This window comes from Lycorma delicatula, chromosome 6, assembly GCF_047948215.1.
Source record: "Lycorma delicatula isolate Av1 chromosome 6, ASM4794821v1, whole genome shotgun sequence".
In the NCBI taxonomy this organism is placed as follows: Eukaryota; Metazoa; Arthropoda; class Insecta; order Hemiptera; family Fulgoridae; genus Lycorma; species Lycorma delicatula.
Window position 1 is genome coordinate 144185840 of NC_134460.1, and position 23319 is coordinate 144209158.

Sequence of the window (23319 nt, forward strand, 5' to 3'; positions counted from 1 at the left end):
TTTTCAGAATTTAGATTTTCAGATTATTCAGAATTTTTTTAGTTTTCAATAATCTGTACCAGTAAATATGTAGTCTTGAACAAACTCAGGACAACAGCTCCTGGAACATGTGATTAATTGAAACCCAACCACCAATGAACATCAGTATTCATGATCTAGTATTCAAATTTGAATAAAAGTAACTACCTTAATTATCATTTGAACCTGAGAACTTTGACTATGAAATCAACTGATTTACGACGAGTTTACTACTAGACCAACCCAGTGGGTTTTATTTAAGTTGTAAAGTTACATTTGTGATTGGTTTTCTTCTGCTATAATGTAGATAAAGCAACTGATGTACAGTCTGGCACCAGTTACAGCTGTTTTCTTTGAGAGCAATAGTATGCATTGCACAGGCCTATAGTAAGCATGTCATTTGTAGGACTGAATACCATCTGAATTTTGGTGGAAATTTTGCTCAAGTGTTCTTAGTATTTGGCTTATAAAAGCAGGCAGTGGGAAATTATTAACCTTAATTCCTTACTTTTGCTTGTATGTCTGATATAGAATAGTTGTTTTTTTAAGAGAAAGATTTTTTATTTTTGGGTGCAGCTCATATCAAATTGCATACAACAATAACAATTTTAGCACTAATGGAGAAAGGATAAAGTAAATAAAAATTAAACACAATGTAACTAGAATGTTAGAATTTTATTAAATTCCAATACATCTAGAATACATTTTTGTTACAACAAATTGTAATAATATCTACAAAAAAATTTGTCATATCAATAATTAGGTTGAGAAATTTACAAAAAATGTAGTTTGATTCATTTGTCTTAAAAAATTGGTATAAGAAGGATATTGCTATTTAAAATGTGTTAATAAAGCTATATATATATAAATATATATATATATATATATATGTTTATATCTAAGTAGCCTATTTGTTACACCTATTTATCTATTTTTATTTTAAGGAAAAACAAATATAATTCATGTTTCACACTATGTACAATAAACAATATACATTTATTTATTTCTAATTTTTAGGTATGGTTTTACTTAATATTTTAATACAAAGTTATCATAAAAGATATTCTAGTCCAATTTTATTCAATTTTTAAGTTTTTTTTGTTGTTTTAATTACTTTTTTCTTATTGATAAAATTATCTAAGTATCAATCAACATGAATATATTATAACATGAATATATTTATTAATTTTAGTTTTTTTTTAGTTTTATAACTAGGAGTTTCTTTAGTTACAAATGATGATTTTTTTTTCAAAAAATAAAAAAAATCAGTATTTGTATTTTCAAAAAATCACCTAGCAAGAACAATCACATGCACATCGTCGCATTCTTTTTTCACGTTTGTGGAAAACACTATCCACACTTCGTACAGAACGTGGGTGAACAACTGTAAAAAGAAAAAAAGAAGAAATATAAATTGATAATAAAAAAAAAGAATAAAAATAAGAGTATGTTATTTATTAATATTTAAGTTAAATTAAAACAATCATAATTAAGTTAATTTTAATAAATTATTTACATCTAAGTAAACACTTTTACCACTTTCCTGTACTAAAGATTCACTTACTTGGTGTTCAGCTTTATTAATAGCAATCTGATTTCTTTTAGAAATTATAAATAAATCTATTTTATTAAATATTATTATTTTTATACCTCTTACTGCTTTTATTTATTATTTTCATTAAGAACTTTTACAAAAGTTTCTGTTTCATCAGAACAGAAGATTATTTTCAAGAGAAAAAAAAAATTTTTTACACACTCTTTCTTTGTTTTTTACTGTTCTTCCTGTCATAAGGTTAAAGTTATACTATTACTTTGAGAGAAGTGATGTTCTGAGAGTAGTGACTGTTATCAGCCCATGAACTGAATAAAGATTTCATTTGAAAATCTGATTATATCTGCCTAATAAATTGTGATACACTAACCAGAGAATAAAAGTGAGGGTAGAAGGTGAAATGACAGGAAGAATAGTGATTGGAAAGGGAGTGAGGTAGGGATGCTGCATGTCACCAACACTATTTAGTATGTATCTGGAAGAAATAACTAAATACTGTATGGAAAAGAGGGATAAAGATCAGGGAAAGAAGAATAGAATTATAAGTTTTGCTGATGACATGACGATACTGGTGGAGAGCCCTAGTAAACTAAATGAAATGTTGATTACTTAAATGAAGCTTGCAAAGTCAAGGGTATAAGGATCAACAAAAGTAGACAAAATGTGTGATATTGGGTGGAAAAGAGGAGAGGATTGAGATTAAGATAAGAAATCAAATTTTAGAGCAGGTGAAGAAATTTTAGTACTTAGGGAGCTTTATAACTGATGTTATAATTTGATGTTTTAATTTCTAGTAGAAATTAAAACAAGAATATGAATAAGTAAGCAGGCATTTCAGAAGAAGGGAAGTGAAACTTAGCATTAAGGAAAAGATCAATGGAATATTTTATTTGGAGTGTGATGCTCTGTGGAGCTGAAATGTGGACGATAAGAAAGACAGAAAATGAATTGAGGCTTTTGAGATGTGGGTGTGGCGCAGAATGATAAATGTCAGATGGCAAGACCATGTAACAAATGAAGAAGTATTAAGGAGAATCAGAGAGAACAGGAAAATCCTAAATGTGACTGAATATAGGTAAAGGACTAGGTAGGACATTATATGAGAAGAAGGTGTTTATTAGTGGATGTGATAGAAGGCTTGGTGTATGGAAGAGAGAAGAGGAAGGAAGAGATTTCAAATGATGAATGGGATTATGGAAAAGAGAAAATATGCTGAAACAAAGAGGTTAGCATAGGATAGAACAAGTTGGAGAACAGCAGTCGTGATAGGAACTGCCCTAATGGCAGAACACTATGACTGAATAAATCGTACCTGCATTTGGTAGGTATAATGTACTAATATGGATGGTATTTCACCTCATTGAAGAAGGAAATGTTAAGCTACTTCTTTCTACTCCTCACTTTTCCTAATAAGCCTGACATGGTATGGTTTTTGTTTCTGCGAACAGATTGTGCCATTTTCAGGAACAATTGATGTTTTGAATCAGATCACCTATAATCATTATAGTTAAAGTTCTTAATGAACATATGTCATTTATCCACGCTGTTTAATTCTTATTTATAATCATTACTTAGAGTTTTATCAAATTTTAATCTTAGTATGGCCTTCTATGAACTAATAATAAATTTATTTTTCTTTCTCTTTTGTTATATATATGTAAATATCTATCAATCAAATGTCTGTAAAATTTTTTTAGTGTTTCCATATTTTAAGTTTGTAAGATTTTAGTGTATAGTGATTTCTATAGGTTGAGAGTAATGAAGATATCTAAGATATGTCAGTAGACTTATTTGCTTTCTTAACATACACTTTTGAACTCTATTATTAATTTGTTTGTTCTGGTGATTTCTCTTCATTAATAATAATTTTATATAAAAATATTATTTTGTGAAATAACAAAATATGTAGTTAGTTACTACAAAGAATTTTTTCTTTAAAGAATTTCTAAATTAAAAGCTGTTTTTAAAGAATTCTAATTAATCTTAACTTATGTATCTTTCATTTGAATACATACATAAAAAATAAAAGACATAATGATTTTCTGATGTAATCTAATTAGTAAAGCTACATTATAAAGCTAATTTAATTATTTGAAATGTAATATTTACATGTTAGTTCATCTTAAACCTACATCCTTGATTCAAATCACATTATTCTATAATTAGCCACATCTAATTTCTGTTCATTATTATTACTTTTACTGATTTATAAAAAAATGTATATATTTTGCAAAAGAAAATTCTTTCCTTTAATCATAAAATTCACTTGATGTAATGATGTAATTTATTCTTTCTTTCTGTAAATAATTTTTTTCTAGGTTAATACATAATTGTTCATAATTATATATATATATATATATATATATATAACACCAAGAAGTGGGTAACTGTGCTAATCCACGGATAAAAATTAAGCTGCCCTAGACAGGAAGGATCAATGAAATTGTGGGAGATTTCTATCAAGGAGTGTTGTAAAACACAAAATTAATAAATAAAAAAAGTTGAACTGGTTAAAAGTTCAAAAGAAATGATATTAAAACAGGTACTTGGAAATAAGAAACAAATGAGAAACAATATAAACGAAAATGTTAATTAAAAATATATGAGTTGGATTTTATTTGTTCACAATGAAAAAGGCTGTAAAAAATTCAATTTTTTAAAGTACTATTTAGAAACTCACCAACAGGGTATTATCATTTTTGTAAAAGAAAATCTATTAATTTAATTTCAAATGAATTCATCACTTTTAAATAAATGATAGTTATATAATTTATTTAAAATGAAATTGAAAGTATGTGAGAATGTTAAAAATTAAGTAATTTGAAATGAAGAGGTTTTAAGAAAGATTAGAGAGGTTTTAAGAGAGAACAGAAGCTATGGAAAATTCTTATTCAAAGAACCAAGTTTATTGGTTTTTTTAGTGGAAGTTCTGGGTTTGAGTCCCATTCAGGCAGAACATTTATCATACATTGGAAAATCATTAATCATAATATTTTATACTAGGTGTAGTGTCAGTCCTAGTTACAATTGTGTGAATGCATGAATAAATAAGTTTATGAAGGTATCTAGAGTTAATTAATTAATTAACTAATGGAAGGATGTACAAGGTAAAAATTAATATATTTTAATGACAAAAATTTAAAAAAATTATTAAATATATAATTAAAATCAACATGAAACAATTATGTTGAAATTTTAAAAGTTAACATATAACAGAAGGAAACAGAGAAGTGCATCAATGCAATCAATTAATGATGAAAAAATATAAAAATAATATAACTGAACGAATAGATTCACTTATTTTATAATTGATTAGATACTTCGAATCTATAAATGGTTGATGTTTCTTCTGTAGCAGATCTATTACAGTTAAAATATGTATTGTAATGATTTAAATGATTTACTTTATATTTTTAAATTTAATATCATTGAAAATGCAAATATTTAGACTGAATATTATTTTAAATCTTGATGACGTAGTTTGACAGTATTAGTAACATAGTAGAGAGATTAATGATTATATATCACACATATACTTGAAGACCGAAGAGTTTTCTAATTTCTGACACATAAGTATTTTATACTTGTGATATTATAAATAATGTAGTAGAATTTAACACTTAAATTCTATGATCAGCAGTATTTATGATGAACTATTATTGTTTACTTTTTATGTAGTAATAAACAATTCTTCATTACAAGGATACCATTTCAAAATAATCAAAAAAATTGTTATGAAGAAGCAAAGATCTGTATAAAGACCTCAAGAGAGATACATATGTATATGAAGATTAACTTTAATAAAATAATTAATTATATTCTACTGCTTATGCGCAATTTGTTAAATGTATTTATTAACTTCAATAATATTTATTTTTATTAATCTACAACAAATAAAACAAACAATTTTTCTTTTATTTGAGGTTATATTGTTTTATAAAAGGCTATATACAGAGTTATGTTTGAAAGATGTATGTGTGTGGTCTCTGACTGACCAATTAGTCTTTTAACTGCAATTCAATAAGCCCCAATTAATAAATTGGCACATGGTTATTGACCTTGGTATTACAGTATTAAATAATGCACTAGTAACAGCTGATTTAAAAAAAAAAACAGGATAATTAAAGTTACCTGTTTTAAACTATTAAAATTATCCTACTATTAAGTTTCCATTAGATATTTCTTAATTACTTTTACATGTAAAATGATTTTGGAACTGCTTGTCACAAATGTGAGTGCCTTTACCACTATGTAACGGCAAAGTAATTTGCTGCTGCATTAAATAGCATAATTTCTGAGATATACAAGGAATAATATTTATTTAAATCAGTTGGATTATCCAAGATATTTCTAGATAATCTAGAGGAAGAAAGTAATTATAATTCTTAGGGAAAAAGAGATAAAGAATAAGTAAACGGGATGGTTGATCAGTATGTGGAGCGACCATAAAATAAAACAAATCCAGCCAAGAGAATGCTTCAAAGTTCCTTCACACAGTTAGATCCAAATAATATTTACAAATTCCTCAGTAGATCAAGAAATCTTTTTCCTTAAAATGAGCTGTAGGTCTCTGATTAAAAATTTGCACTGAATGGCTGAAATATATATATAGATAAATTGCTTTTCCTCCACATACTGAGCAGCCATTCAAAGAAAGACTCAGATTTGTTGAAGAAAAAGCCTTTTCAGTATCCATAATCACAGGTATTGAACTTTACACTGTTTAGCTGGATTGCTTCTGGACATTTGCATTGTAATAAATTGAATGCCAAGAATTTTGATCTGTTTTTTCTTTTCAGCTTTATAATTACACTTTCAGATCTTGTCAATTCATGAACTCTTCTAACTAAAAAAATCACAGTTTTAGCACTGATAAATTCCAATACGATACTTGTGTGTATGTTGGGCTGTTTTTTTTCTTGACTGGGTGGTCTGATTTGGATAAAATTAATTACGGTTATTTCTGTATATGGAATACTCATGAATTCATGACATTTAATTTTGGTCACAATTAATCAAGGAGGCTGGGAGATTTATACAGGACCTTCTGGATCCAGCATCTGAAAATTTTACTCAAAGAGCAGTTAATTTTTTCATATAACCTAATCCTTCTTTAGGTAACTAAGTTGCCTTCTGATGGTATTTGTTCTTACTCAAGCCCTTACAAAAGGATGGAGCCAAGGAGGTAAAAAGATATTATTCATTATTTATAATATTATTATATTATAATAATTATTATTATTTATTATTATTATTATTATATTATTATTTATTTTATTTATATTATTCATTATTTCTGGACTCGAGTCATAATCTTATACTAATTAGATGATTCCATTATATTATGTCACTTTGGTTATGTATTTGAGCAATTTCAACCTGAATGGTGAAGAATAAACCATCTGTAGATTTAATTAACTGATTTTTAAGAAAGTTTTTATGATGACTTCTGAAAAAGGGGTCATTGATGCCATTTAATTTTTGACAAATGATTAATGGGGTGGGGAGGTCTGAATAGATCCGGTATCTCAAAAATCTACTCAAGAGTAGAATAATTTTTTTCTTAATTCTTAACTTGCGTACTTTAATGTTCCACTTAATTTTCCTCTAAGTAGTATCTGTCAAGGGTACAACCCTTAGCAGCCAGAGTAATAAAACTTTATATAGCAGAACAACTTAGTGTTTTGTCATATTTATTTCGGAATGATTTATTTAAAGACCCATTTAATTCCATATCAGATATAATGAATGTAAAACTACCGGCCAGTAAAAACAAAAATGTGATTAAAAAAAATTAACTTTAACCTTTAATTACTTGAGATTAAATATCATAATTGAATCATTATTTTTTTTTAAAAAACATGTTCAACATTTCAAATTCAAATTTTATCACAAAAATGACATGTTTTCATAATTTCAGTCGATGAGAAGTGATAGATTGTTGTAACTAGTTAGAATATATTGGTAACATATTTGATGTAAGGTAATTTATTTCAATTCCTGATAAGTAACTTTAAAAAAATAAAAATAGTCCCATTCTAATATGATCAATTCAATTATTTAAATTGATAAAATATAATGTTAATTGTTATTGTAAGGAAAAAGTACTTTAAAATAATATAATTTGTGAAAATGATAAATTTTAAGACTTACTTGTGTGTATGTGTATTTCCTTCTCTGTGTGTAATATTTTGTGTTTATGAATGTAATTATATGTATTTATGTATTATTTTTGTTCATTCTTATTGAATATTAAATCAGCAATACCATCACCGTATCTTTCTTCCACAATAATAAGTCCGTTACCATTAGCTTCATCAAATTTATTTTGATTTTTTGTTAGAAAAAATTGTGAGAATAAATTTTTTAGTAGATTTTCTTGTAGATCAAAATCAAAATCATCATCAAAATAAAAGCCACCTAATTCATGTTTTGCTACATAAAAGAATATTTGATTAGTTCAGTTTATTACGGATATTGAAGAAATAATTATTGAATATATAAAATATATATATATATATTACTTTAAATAAACAAAAATATTTATTCTCAATTAGTGCGCTAAGCCAGTGTATTTGGTATAAGTACTAACATGTTTATTAACTGTGACTAGTCTTAAAATTATTGAATATTATTAAAGTTCATTACATTTTTTTAAAGAAAAGTGTACAAAAATTCATTATTAAATAACACTAACGTATTTATTTCATTTCACATTTTCAAGCATGATGAGCTCAGTCAACTAAATGAACATTCTAAACATTAGCATAATGTGTTATCTGTATTTAAAAATAATTGCTTGGCTTTAATACATAACATGGTGTTACTGTACGACTGACCTACCATATTATTAAGAAGAATAATACACTATAACCTTTAAGAAGTAAGTAGGTATAGGTATGCCGTAATGGATCAGTGAACAAAGGTCTTAAAAGACAACCATAAAGCAGGAAAAACCCTAAATATTCTTAAAATCCCGAAACTTTTCAATAGCACCTCATATATCAAATAACCACAATTTTCGTTCAATATAATCAAAGTAATTTCTACAATCATAAGTCTAAACTTTTCTTAATTTGGCAAGAAAGTATTTATCTTATCTTCTAATATTAAATACTTGGATAATTTAAATTCTATTAACAGTTGAAAATCATATACTCTATACAAAATGATTCACGAAGTGTTACCGGCGGTGTCTGAGTTAATTCTATTAGCAAAAATAATGAAAAAAGTTGTGATAAACATAGACTCGGAAACGTCTCGTTAGCGAGTTACGGCTAGCGAAAGATTTCGCCCTGATTCCTGGACAGAGTTAAATAAAATCATACGGAAATTCTAGGAACCTAAATTAAGGGGTTAATCTTTTTGGTTTTTTATGGTTTTTGACCTGAAAAATTGAATAAAATAGGTTCCAGAACAATATCTCCAGTAATTTTCATTATATCGACGTAAAACAGAAAAATTTGTTGTCTGAAAATACGATTTTTCGATTATTGCAAAAATTTATTTAGAATAGCAAAATTAAACACAAATACAGTTCAAGAAATTTGATTTATTACTAACGCTTATCGTTTGAAAACTTTTAAACGTTATCAATTATAAAAAATGAAGTCAACATACAATTGATATGTTAAAAAAATAAAAATATATTCAAAAAGTTCGTTAGAACTTCGCCGGTAAGAGTCCACAGAACTGGACGACACGGCAAAGAACTATGTTTATAGTTATACATGACCTACCCTAAAAGTGAAATGAAAATGGGAAAAAAGATTAAATAAGTATGAAAAAATTATATTTCAGTTCATTTAAATTTGTAATAAAGAATACTTTCAAAAAATACCTCGAATTTGGTTAGACAACGTTTATTTCTTCCATTTGATGAACCGCAGGACTCAAATATGTCATTTTTCCTCAAAAAGATGGGTTTACGAATCGCGACACTAGGTAGCAGTACTTGATAGTACTAGGTAGCGTAGAAAAACTTGATAATTTACTTGAAATATTAAAATTTAAAACAAAATATACTACAGCTTGTTTAAATAATAAATGCACTTATGTAAATGAAAGAACTGAAGATGAAACAATTTGTTTAATTCCCATCACTTCATTAAGAAAAAAAAAAAATAAAAGTATTAATTTACAAGAGATTATAGCTGCTAATAAAACACAAAAAACACGAACTTTAAGAAAATGTTGCAAATGTGGCAACAAAGATTTGTTACGTAAAACAAAAATAAATTCGATTGATAAAATTTTTATTCTACAATTAGAACTATTTGAATTAATTGATGGAGGAAGAAAAAAAGTTCATTTAATAGCAATATAAAAAGTGTGTCCACGGATACGATAAAAACCGAGGGTTACACTTACAAAGTAGTAAGTGCAATATTACATCACGGATCTTCGATTCGTGGTCATATTAGTTTTATTAACACAGGGAAAATATGGTGTGAAGTGAATTATATGACTATCAACAGAAAACATTGACTGAGAAATTAGAAAAAAATCTATAGTCATTTGTTCTAGAAAGGCAATACATTTTAATAATAAATCCATAACACAATCAGTAATTCATAAAAAAATAAAAGTGTAAACTAACAAAATGCAGTGATATCCAAAAAGATTACAATGAAATAGTAAACCGTACGGTAAGAGTTTCGCAGATATGATTTCTTCCGCACAAAAAACAAAAATTTCTGTAATATAAATAAAACTGTTTTTAACAAAACGATATTGATATCAAAAAAAGGAAGACACTACATTTCTGTAAACAAAATCTGTTAACAAATTAAACATTTTGTTTAAAAAAAAATACATGTAATAATATGTAATAGACAATAGATATACAATAATAAATAATAAAAAATGTTTAAGCGCTCCATATAATAAGCAAAAAAATTGAAAAATTTGTTACACAACTCTTAGCGGCCCGACCTCATTTATATGTAATACATATCACTTTTACAGAAATAATACAGTTTTTATGATTATTCATTGTTTAATAAATGAAATCGAGGCCGGTAAGAGTTTTTTACCAGTTTTTTCTATTTTTTGCTTATTATTTGGAATGTTTAAACATTGTTTATTTCTATTATTGTATTACATATAATATTTAACATGTATTTTTTTTTAAACAAAATTCTAAATTAATAATAAATTTTGATTATAGAAATGTAGTGTCTTACCTTTTTTTATATCAGTATCATTTTGTTAAAAAAATTTTATTTATATTACAGAAATTTTTGTTTTTTGAGCGGAAGAAATGATATCTGCGAGACTGTTACTGTAAGGTTTACTATTTCATTGTAATTTTTTTTTGGATTGATACATTTACTAAAGTTTACAGTAGATTCTCAAAAAGCTATTCTGTTACTTCAATATATTTGGCTGCACGCTTTTGCGATCATGTACGACTGCTTAATTTGTGTGGCGGCATCTGCAATAGGGCAATCAATTCTTCACGAGCATGGACTTGTACAAAATACTTTTCATCCAATCCCACACGCAATAATCTAACGGTGTTAGATGAGGTGATCTTGGTGGCTAGAGGTTTGGCATGCCTCAGCCAATTCATCGCTCGGAAATTGTCCAATTAATTATGCCGATAAGGCACCTGAGGCATCTGGGGAGGGGCACCATTGTGCTGAAAGTACATGCGGTACCTTGATGCTAGTAGAACATCTTCTAATAGCAGTGGCAATTGTTCCTTAAGGAATTATAAGTGAATATCGGAGTTTAGATGTCCTGACAGAATTATTGGTTCAATTAGCTCATTGTAAAATACAAAATCACAGTCAGATATTACTTCAGAGGATGAATGAGAATGATATGTATGAGTGTAAATGATGAATTGTAGTTTTGTAGAGTCTCAGGTCGACCATTTCTGAGATGTGTGATTAATTGAAACCCAACCACCAAAGAATCCCGGTATCCACGATCTAGTATTCAAATCCATATAAAAGTAACTGCCTTTATTAGGACTTGAACGCTGGAACACTGGACTTCCAAATCAGCTGATTTGGGAAGACGCGTTCACCACTAGACCAACGCAGTGAGTTGGTAACTCAGAACCTTTTTTCTTTTTCCTGTTTAGCCTCCGCTAACTACCGTTTAGATAATACTTCAGAGGATGAATGAGGATAATATGTATGAGTGTGAATGAAGTGTAGTCTTGTACATTCTCAGTTCGACCATACCTGAGATGTGTGGTTAATTGAAACCCAACCACCAAAGAACACCGGTATCCACGATCTAGTATTCAAGTCCGTGTAAAAATAGCTGGCTTTACTAGGACTTGAACTCTGGAACTCTCGACTTCCAAATCAGCTGATTTGGGAAGACGCGTTCACCACTACACTAACTCGGTGGGTTAGTAACTCAGAACCTGCAATGTACGAAGTATACTTTACTCAAATATTTGTACTTTGTGGAATTGCGGAAATAAATAACTGAATTTTCCGTGTTACCAACGTAAGAAATCATAATTTCTCAAATTTTCAATAATGAGCTTATTCAATTTTTATTTAAAAAGAGGAGCTTTTGGAAGCAAGAATGACTGAATCTCTTGGAAAAAATAGCCTATTTTTTATTTTTTCAGAAAGAAGGATACGTTTTAAAAAATAAGTATGAATATTACTAATTTCAATTTTTATTAATTAATAAAAATTCACATCTTCACTGGGATAGATGGCAAAAAGTGTGTACTGTATTCTCAAAGAAAATATTTTGAATAGAAAATTTTAGTATTGCAATACTTTCAAAAGTTATTTTTATTTTTTCTGAAGGTAGAATGTATTTTAGAAAGAAAAATTTGATTACTGCAGTATTTTTATTTTTTAGGGTATTAATTTAGAGAAGAGGTGTTTCAGGATTTTAAAATCATTTAACCCTAGTGATGGTATGGTATGCTTCTTGGTCCTGAAGAGTGAATTTAAACATTTTGGTGGAAATATAATAAACAGTTTTTTTCACAATTAAAATCAATTTTTTATCTTTTATTATTAATCATTTTACCACGAAGGAATACTAAATGGGTCAATTTTAGGGTAAATTTAGGAGGTGGGTATGGTTACTAAATACACAATGACAATCAGGAGTAAACTTTTTTAAACAGTGTAGGAATTTTTCTTATTGGTTCGGTATTTTTTGAGATTATTATAGGCAAACAAACTAATAAACAAAGTATAAAGAATGCATGCATGATGGAATATTGCAATAAGACATATAAATATCCAGATTAAGATCCAAATAAAAGAATTCAAAATCCAGTATGACAATTTTTAAATAGCAATTGATTAAGAGGTATTTCTTCAATTATAAACAATCAGTTATTTACTAATTTACATTCTGGTTCCATTTGCGGTGTCAAGCTGGTAATTTATTGGAGCCACCAGAACAGTTGCTTTTATGTCAGCGTTCTGGAGAATAACAGTCCTCTACATCTATGATACTATTCAAGGACTCCGTTTCCACCAACAGGGTTATTGATAGAAATGTTGTTCCTCCAACATTTTTGCAAAAAAAAAGTCAGACTTCCTCCCCTCAAAAAACTCATCTATTTATTTAGTAAATACCACTAGCATAATTTTAAAAAAGCATTTAATTTTGAATTTTTAAAGTAAAATTCTCCTTTTTCGAAAAAAGTTGGATTCAAAATGTTAGAGAAAAATGTTGAAATAATGGAAGGAAATTTAAAAAATGAAACAAATGAACCCAAAAAAATTGTAATAAATTTGCTAACAAACTGCTTTTGTTGTTATTATGGGCAATAATATAATTGTTCCTTGTAAATCAGATGTAGAACTCATTGCTATGAAGTATGAAAGAGAAAAAACTGAAAACAATGAAAAAGAGGAGAATGAGGATAAAGAAAATTGTAAACTCTGTGTCTGACTTTAAAAACATTGAAAAGACCAACTGATCTACAGTCAGTAGTGGACAGAGAGGGATGATATTTTTCCTTAAGAAAAGATTACTTAAATATTTAAGCTTTCAGTTAAGTTTTTGAGTGAAAATGAATCTATACTTATTTAATTTGATTGATGGGTAGATTAATTCACATCTCCCTGAAAAAAGTCTTGATCTTCTATCGACAATTTTTCTTTTTTTCTTTCAGGCTCAAAAACATTAGAAAGGAGAAGTTTTTAATTTTTTAAGAAAATCTACATAAAATTCAGTGTTGCTAAACGCAGATTAAAAAGACATTGCTCTTTTTTATCAAGTTTGACCAATGAAGATCCTGGAGGGTATATATTTTTCATGGTGAGGCCTTTTGTAATCTCTCTATCAATAAAAGCCAATGCTTTTATTGAAAAAAAAACTTAATTTAGAAAATAAGCTAATCGATAAACCACAATTTCTCCTTTTTACTAAAATTTTTTATTTTAACTAATAGTTCATACTTACAGTGAGGACGAGGTTGTTCAGGTTCATCTGATGAAGCAGCAGCTGCAGCAGCTAAAGCAATTGGATGTGGTGCGTTCGGTGCTTGTTGTTGCATAACATGTACTGGTATTCTCTGGAAAGATGGTAATGGTGGGGGTCTAACCATGTCGGATGGTACAGGATGTTGATGATGCATTGCACGACCTTCCATTGGGATTATGTTTTCTTCACGAGCAATAATATGAACAGGTTCATTGCCAGATTCACCAAGACTTTCTTGGGCAATTCTGGTTAATACTGGGATAGGGATTTGACTTAAAGATATAGCTTGTGGTTGGTTAATTTGTTGATTTTGAGGTGGCATTTGCTGATGTGTTGCCATTATTGGTATTGGTCCATGGTGGCTCATCATTGGGATATTTTGTGGCATTTGCTGTTCATTTTGATGATGATGCATTGGTCCATGGTGCATTGGCATTTGTGGAATTCCTTCTGGAATTGGTGCATGATGAATTGGTACTGGAACCACAATTGGAGTTCCTGCTGCTTCCATTGGAATGTGTCTGTAATTTATGATTAAAAATATGTTATATATTAATAGGTTGCATATATATTTTAATTAGCCAAAAATATATGTAGAGAAGCAATTGATGATCATCATTTACAATATAGGGTAAGGATTGTGGATAAACTACCCTGATCTCTTGAAAAAGTTTATCTATGGTATTTGACAAAGAAGGCCACAGGATTAGATCAGCTTTTCTGCCCTGGCTCAATCTATTGTTTCATACCAGCAACTTTTTTTAACTATCACGGCAGCTGCTTTTGTATTAGGACTCTGTGGAGTTGCAGCTTTCTATGTCTATGGAACTGTTCAAGAACTTTGTTTCCATCTTGAGGGCTGCACAAACATCCAAACAAGTAGCTGTAGCTAAGGTTTTATGGTTTTAAACCAGGCCTTCTGTCATCATAAAATTTTATCTAATTATTTAATATGGTGTATAAGCAATATGATATTAATGATAGTAATTATTTTTTTAGCCACAGCTTTTCTTTATTTAAGTTTATTCACTGCTCTCTAGTGCATAACAATTTTTTGAAGTAAAAAAAAAAAATCACTGCCAAAAGTTAAAAACATCTATTAAAATGCGTTAAATATTATTTATAAAATATAAAGTATAGGAAGATTTTTTTAATTTATCTAATCTTTGGAATGACTGTCTATAATAACAAGTACAATATGATGTGAATTGTAGGTACCTTCTGTAATGAACCAACTCTCCACTTACTACAGAGAATCTGGCAATGTCATTCCTATTTCCCCAGCATCTACCTACTATTGTCTAATAAAGAAAAAAATTGTTTTTAATAAAATTTCTCATGGTAAGTTTATCTGCATATTTCACTTGACACAATGAACTAATACTGAATCTATTGAAATTCAAAAATAGAAAAGTATAAAAGATATATAACGGAAATTTAGCATGACTATTTAAAAGACTATAACAAGCAATCCTTTAAAATCTGAAGGAATTCTGCTACAGAATTAACTAGTTACAATCACTTAAAGGGTCCTCTGAAGGTTTGAGTAAAATTTGATTTTTTTAAAAATTCTCATAAAGAAATTTCTTTTAAGACAAAAGTTTTTTTAGAGGTAACTGCTAAAAGTTATATTTAACAGGCTAAGAGCATGTATCAAACAAAAATTTGAAGATCAATTTCAAAGCTATTGATCCTCAATCTTGACTGAACAAAATATTTATTACTCGTACAATAGTAATGGTTGTGACATCTTCTGATTAAGTCAGGACCTCCTACACCTATTTCTGATTAACCTCTGTCGGTAAGTGTAACACAAATGTAACAAAATACATAGTAACCTGATAATCCAGTGAGGGGAAACAGTGAAAGTACTCATCCAGTTTCTGGATGAGGCTATTTTTAATAAATTCCCCCTAGTGAGGTAATACAATACTACTATCAATATTAGCAACTTCCAAATTATTCATAATTGAACATTATTATAAACAAATATATTATTTATGTAGCGTACTGCTCTAAACCTTATGTTGAAATTAATCCTTTGTAATGACTATATCACAACTCAAACCTTCAAAAATGAACAGTTCAAATTTTTCCATCAAAAATATTTATGGAGAGTAGAATGGTGCAAATAAATCCTGTGCTCTTGGCTGATTAGTGATTAAAAATATTTTATTTTTGTATAATAAAGGCTCATTATATCAAACCTCTCATGATAAATATCCAATTCAAAAATTTTTTATGGTTATTTTTTATTTCTTTTTAAAAATACCACGATAAAATAAAAATTTAATTCAACCAATATAGCAATGTAGCAAAAAACAATTTGTAATAATGTTATTCAACTATATATATATATTTTTTTTGTGGTATAATCTAATAATTGTTATTACTGTACTTTATTTCATATTTTTTTCCATACCATTGTTACTTTTTATTATATTTCTACACTTCTTTTTTTTAATCAAGATAAAAGGTTGTTTAAAATAATGAATTTTTAATTAAATAATTTTTTCTTGTTTTACTTTCTTAACGGTTTGTCAAAAATACTTATTGTATAATAATTATTATCACAATTACATGTTTTTAAAAGTTTCATGTACTTTTTTTTATTAGAAATTTTCTTATCATTATGAATAGTGTTCAACAAGAAAAGCTTTCTTAGGTTTGTAAATAAGAAAGAATGATACGATAATAATGGTGTATTTCTTATTTTAAATGAATAATTTTAAAGTTTCTGATTAAAGATTCTAAAGACTTGTTCATAATTAAAAAGACACAGAAATAAAAATATTTTAATATGAAGGCATGACATATATTATTTTCTAATGGGTTTGATTTTAATTTTTGTTCCATCAATAATAAAAAGCTGGTAAAGGATTGCAAAACTTTTCATGTGCTATCCCTTACATTCAACAAAATTTAAAAATGAAGTAATCCAAGAAAATTAAGCTGTTAAGTAAGCTTGAATTAATTTTAAATATTATTATTATTATTCTGTTTTTATGAATGCAAAACAAGAAGTTTTTATTTTATTAAACAAAAGAAATGAAAATAACAATTTTTAATACAATTATTAAATATATAAAAACTACTGCAATGCACTATTTCCTGCATTTTTTATTAATGATTCAATTTTATTATTACTTACATACAGCAGGTATGATTTTAACTGGTTGAACAAAAAAATCATACCTATATATATATATATATATATGGGTAAGAATAATTAATAATAAAATTTAATCATTAATTATTAAATAATAATACTGTTACTGTTGTTTCCTCACTTTTACAAGGTAGTGGGTGAATCATGGATCCACACAAAAAATAACTGATACTAAGGTTTGAGCCACTAAAATGAGGCTTTTGTGGAGCATGCATGAATGTAATATAAGAAATAGAATAAGGGACAAGAACTTCAGTAGTGAATTGACTGTAACTTTTACATAAGAAAATAAAACAATATGGATAAAGATGCTGCCTGAGTTCACTTACACAGAATGCCTCATGAACGACTACCATTTTCTGCATTTGATAAACCACCATTGGAAAATGATATGTTGGAAGAGCACAAAAGAGATGAATAGGTCTTATGAAGACTAATCCTTGCCAATGAAAAAGAGGCATTATAAAGGAGATGGTGGTTTTTATGTGTAAATGATATCTGGCAATATTATTGATTGGATTTTACATTAATTAAATTTACGTTAATGTAAATTTTAGTTTACATTAACTAAAATTTAATGTATTTTTATTACAGTTTAATATAATTGTTAGAAAAACCATGAATTACTATTATAAACAAAGAGCAAAGTAAGTTTTAGAAGTAATTTTTGTTTTAGATTTTTTATCATATATCTCATTCGTATCTTATTAGCCTGATGAGTTAATTTGTTATCTCTCTGTTAAAAATTATACAACTCCAGTAATTATTATGTTTTCTTTAATTATTAAAAATAGAATTAAGTATTACTGTTTATAACTAGTACAAATTTTTAAATTTTAAATGAAATAATGATATTTACCTTTGGTCATGACCACTTTCACAGAAAATAGCCATTCGTTCACCAGTGATATGTTCATATCGAGGATCAGTCGTTACATTTAGACCGAATGGTAAGCGTACAGTCTTTGGTTGGTGATTCATTACTTCTTCAGCACGTTTTTTTTCAACAACGCAATTCATTCTGGATCTCTGATTTTTTTCCATTAATGACTATTTATAAAGAAAAATAAATTTTAATTAGTAATACTGTAATAAAATTATTTCTTTATTTTTGTTTAAATATCTTTGGGCAGTTTTTTTAAGTTATCAACTTTTGTTTGCTATCACTTGATAGTTAATGAAATTGATCCTATGAAGTCGACCTAAATTTATATAATTAATTTTAATTTGTATTATTTTATTATTATTACAATTATCAAGTTATTTGTTAATTAATTACCTGTTAAGGTTGTAGCAAAATTATAGATTATCTAATAATATAAATTTCTTCAGAAATTGGGATTGTGTTACTTTCTTATTGAGTGACTTTGAAAAGAACCAATCAAAAAGATCTTTTTTTTATAAATGATTCACTTTGTAAATTTACAGAAATATGAATCCAGATCTTTTCAATGATATACATTCTACAAGGATACAACAAAAACTTGCAAATGTAACACATTAGAGCCAATGACTCAACACTTCTCTTATACACTTCTCAATAAGAAATTCATAAAAGCAGTAAATTTGACAAAACCATATTAAAGAAAACCACAGCATACAAATAAAATGTATTATTCTACCAAACATTAAAGGGTTTCCTAGCTTCTCTTCTAAAGACAAACATTATTAAAAATAGTGACACTTGCAATACAAATGATAAAGGACCTGCACATTAGCTCTGAAAAGATATTTTGGGAGCACATTTTCATATACTTTTAAAGTGTTCATATCAGTTAATTTGTTTGTGCATATATTTGTTTTTTAAATTACTGTACATAATTTTTTTCATATTGCTCAATGTATTGAAAAATAATAATGTTAAAGTAATATTACACCTTTCTAAAAAGAATAATATGTTTTTTAAATTTTTACTGAATATTCACTTACATAAGTTCCTTTATTGTTATTTTATTATATTCATGTTTATTTGCTACCTTGATTGACAGAAAGTCTGCTATGTTTAATTTTAAGACTATGCAAATGTACATGTGAGAGAAAGAGAGAAAGAGAGAATGAGAGAGAGAGAGAGAGAGAGAGAGAGAGAGAGAGAGAGAGAGAGAGAGAGAGAGAGAGAGAGAGAGAGAGAGAGAGAGAGAGTGAGAGAGAAAGAGTAATTATTAAAATATTTATAATTAAAAATAATTGTTAACATACCCCAGCAATATCATCAAAGTCAAGTGTTAAAGGTAATTTTATTTGCATTATAGATGGAGTATCTGCAGTTGATGGTGGCGGTGGAGGTGGTAACATGGTTTCGTGTTTGTTGTCTGAGCTTTCATCTGATTGCAGGGGATCAACAAGATGTTGGTAAGACGATGGCTCTTCTTGTTCATTCTAGAAACAAAAAAAAAAAAAAAATTAATCTACAAGTAAATAAATATGAGGCAATTACTAATAGTATTATATAAGAATAGTACATAAATCTCATCGTGAAATAGATTTGTTTGTTACGCTTAAGATGAAAAAAACCTCTCTTATCAATCTACTGAAACTATTCTTACTGTACTAATTACTTAACTATTTTTTCTTAATTTCTGGAAACATTGATTTTTGTAGTTCAATATGTTCTTTTAATAAAGGAGGACTATCTCTTAAAGAGTTACAAACAAACATTTTGATTATAGAAAACTTACGACCAAATTCTAAAGAAACAAAAAAAAATTGATGTAGACACCACATGACTTCCTTGTACACCTATTAAATTACATATACATATTTTCAGAAGTACATAAAATTTTATTTCACTAATAACTTCTAATATTAAAGTTAAAAAAAAGGAAATGATGTCGCATTCAAATCGATGTACCTTCCCCTTGTAAGATCCAAATAGTTCATTAATTAAGAATTTATTTGGTTATTACTCTGGAACCAAAGAAAATAAGTACCACTTATGATGTATCACTGAAAAGCTCTCAATGAACACTTATTACCTGCAGTTAAGAAAAGGTCAAAAATCCAAAAAAATTTGCATTATTTTGGACAATTTTGGTCCAGTCGATTGCAATCAAAAGGCGAAGTAAAAAATGAAAAGGCAACAATAAAATTATATCTGATGTTATTTAACTTGATTAGTTAAACACGTTTATTACACACAGTTTTAACCATTATAATTATTAATACTTAGGAATTTTTTATTTTCATGATGCAACAGTCGGAGATTTTACAGGTATTACAGAAATATCTGATGGGTCACATTGTAGTAAATTAGCCAGAATTTCCTCTTATTTTACTTCCCATTGTTTGATTTTTGAAATCATTCATATCTTCTGAGTTCAGCCTTTTTGTCTTTTCTCTTTGGTTTTCAAATGATAGGATATTCTTTCTTATTTTTCCACATTAAGTTTCAATTTTCTACTTCCATCTTTAAAAAGTCTCAATTTTGGGGAAAAATGAAGTTATTTCTTAAAGTATAACCCTGTTATCAAGAAGGTGTTTTATCTTGTGGCAAAGCAATGTTTTTGGGTAGGTCAACATGAAATCACTTTGTCTATTTTGTTCCCATCCTTGGTAAAGATAATTTGTTCTTCTAAGGGATTGCATACAAGATGGATGCTGAACAACTATAGGGCAAGAAATACTCCTTTGGGGTGGGTTAATTTTGTTTTCAGTCTCTCTCCTGGTAGATCTCCCTTTTTGAATAATCACCATGTTTGTTGATTCATTTAACTGTCTCTTCAACATAGCTCCATGAGTACTAGATCTATGTTAAGGATGTGGAGACGTGAACTTCAGATTCATTACAGCAACTGAATTTGAGTAGCTTGATGGAGTTCTATTTCATACTTAGTGACTATAAAAACTCTACCTAGACTAAAGATGTTTATTGGATAAATCTTCACCTTCATCCCGCTAGTAACACGTTTTTAAAGTGCTTCCTTGTGTATCATTTTAAGTAAACACTTTCTCATGAATTTTGAAATCTATATGCAAAATTACACTTCCTTTTGGATTACTTCATATTCTTTTTATAAAAGTATAACACATTTATGACATTAGAAATTATAAATTTCTCTTTATATCTTTTAACAAACTTTATTAAGTAAACTGGTATCGATCATCCTTTTCTGTAGGGAAAGTTCCTCTGATGTTTTATTACATGTTTCCCAGATAAATTTAAAGTTGAAGATTTTTGTAATTGAAAAATTATATTGCCAGTAAAGATGATTTAAATTTTTTTTCATTTAAGCCACTACATTGCTTTTATAACATTTTTGTTGTCTAATTGTACAAGAGTATAAAAAGTATTAATACAGTATAAAGAGTTTTATACAAGAATTTAATACAAAGAGCCTGATATCATTCTTATATTTAAAGTATTCTCACACAAAACTTCATGCTTAGTTTATGTTATGCAGGTAAATATTTTTGTGTAGTTGTTTCTTACTGGTATGAAAATGCAAATGTTTCTTTATGTTGCTTGTGAACGTTTTTTTTTCAGAGAAAATTTTTTTGCCTATCTAATTTTTAAGTAATAATAAAACTAAAAAAAAATTGAATAAAGTAAAATAAAAAAAAAACAACTTTATAAAACTGTACTAAAAATCCAAATCTTTGCTTTTTTGAAGTTGGTATTTTTTTTTAAGCTAGGGGTGGTATGAATTTATCAGCTGTTTTTAATTTGGAAATGATTTTTAAAAATTTAAATTAAAAAAAAAAAATTATGAAAGTATTACTTTTTTGTTTTTACTGCAATTTGTTAGAGTAGTTTTATTTCTTAAAACAGTTTTTTATAATATTAATGCCAGAAAAATGATAAAGATAACTTTAATAGTTTACCTTGCTGTAGATGTTTTATTATTATTATTTGACCTATAATTCTATGCATTCTCTGACCTATAATCTCTATCTAACTTTAGTAATACAAGAATATCTGCATATATATATGTGTTATGCTAGTAAAAGTAAAAAAACCGGTTTGCAAATTCAGGTGTTCAATGGACTGAAACTATTCAGTCTGCAAGTACAATATTTATCCATGAAATATAATTCAAGCACTTTTATGTTTACAAAATTATTTATGAGTAATATGCCTTCCTCGCTGCTGTTTTTCTTCTTTTTTACCTATATTTACCTTAGGATAAATTTCTATCACTATTAAATGTAAAGATTTTATATTTAATTCAGAACAACTGTCCTTTCTCTTCTACTTAGTTTTATGTTTTAAGTATGCCAGTGTGATAAGGAGATACTACCATATTCCTTCTATTACCTAAAGCCCACAAAAAATAAACAGAATATTTAATTCACATTTTATTTTATTTTCTTGTCCATGATGGTCGGTCGGTCAGAACACATCTAAATAAATTGTATAATAAAAATTAAAAGTAAAAACTTTCATCAAAATGTTTTCAGTTGTCTTTACACCATCTTTAGTACTAATAACATCAGCTGACACCAATGTGCAAATATCAGCTCTTGTTACTGAAGATGATCTCAAAGATGACTGAAAACATTTTAGAGTAAGTGTTTCTAAAATGTTTTTTTAGTATTTAGTTGAATTCCATGAGCAAAACCATTCAAATAAATTTTTTCTTCTTATTGATATAAGATCATGTCAGGAGTAGAGCTACTATATGGAGCTAGATTTGCTACTATATGGATAAAAAAAGGAGCTGCCTCAGCATTTGCATGAATTGATCAAGGGAAATCTTGAAAAATCTTAGCCACGGAAGCATCACAAAATTTATAGTTTATTAAAAATAAATGTGATTAACACCCATATTAATTAATTTAATTATAAAAAATATGAACTAATGTTAAGGTAAATTCATGAAGATATTATATATAAAAAATAAAATTGTAAAATAACTCATTAAAAAAAATGTGTTAATGAAACATTTTGGGATGTAGAAAATTCAGAGATTTAAAAATGTTTTAATGAGTGTTATTTAAAAACTCATGGACAGAGTACTATGGTTTTGTAAACTATTAATGTTTTAACAGTAAAAGAAAAAATTGAACAAGTAAAAAGATAAGCAGATATCTTAGGACAGTACTAACTGAAGACTGGAGGATTAAAGAAGAGATTAATTAAGATGAAGGCAAAGTATTGCAGTGGCAAAGAAAGCCTATTTCAGAAAGAAAAACCTATTATGCAGCAACATGGATTTGT

General features: G+C 27.6%; 1 protein-coding gene across 3 annotated transcripts in view; it reads right to left on the reverse strand.

The window, feature by feature from the left end:
* Positions 1–674: 674 nt before the first annotated feature.
* Msr-110 overlaps positions 675–23319 on the reverse strand; it is a 399260-nt gene continuing 376615 nt past the window's right edge. For all 3 annotated transcript variants that reach the window (XM_075368739.1, XM_075368740.1, XM_075368741.1), the window contains 4 exons: positions 19362–19541; positions 18025–18215; positions 13976–14517; positions 675–1402 (listed from right to left, as the gene is read on the reverse strand). In XM_075368739.1, the coding sequence (XP_075224854.1) occupies positions 1311–1402; positions 13976–14517; positions 18025–18215; positions 19362–19541 (1005 nt within the window). In that variant the 3' untranslated portion in view covers positions 675–1310. The remainder of the gene's footprint in view (positions 1403–13975; positions 14518–18024; positions 18216–19361; positions 19542–23319) is intronic.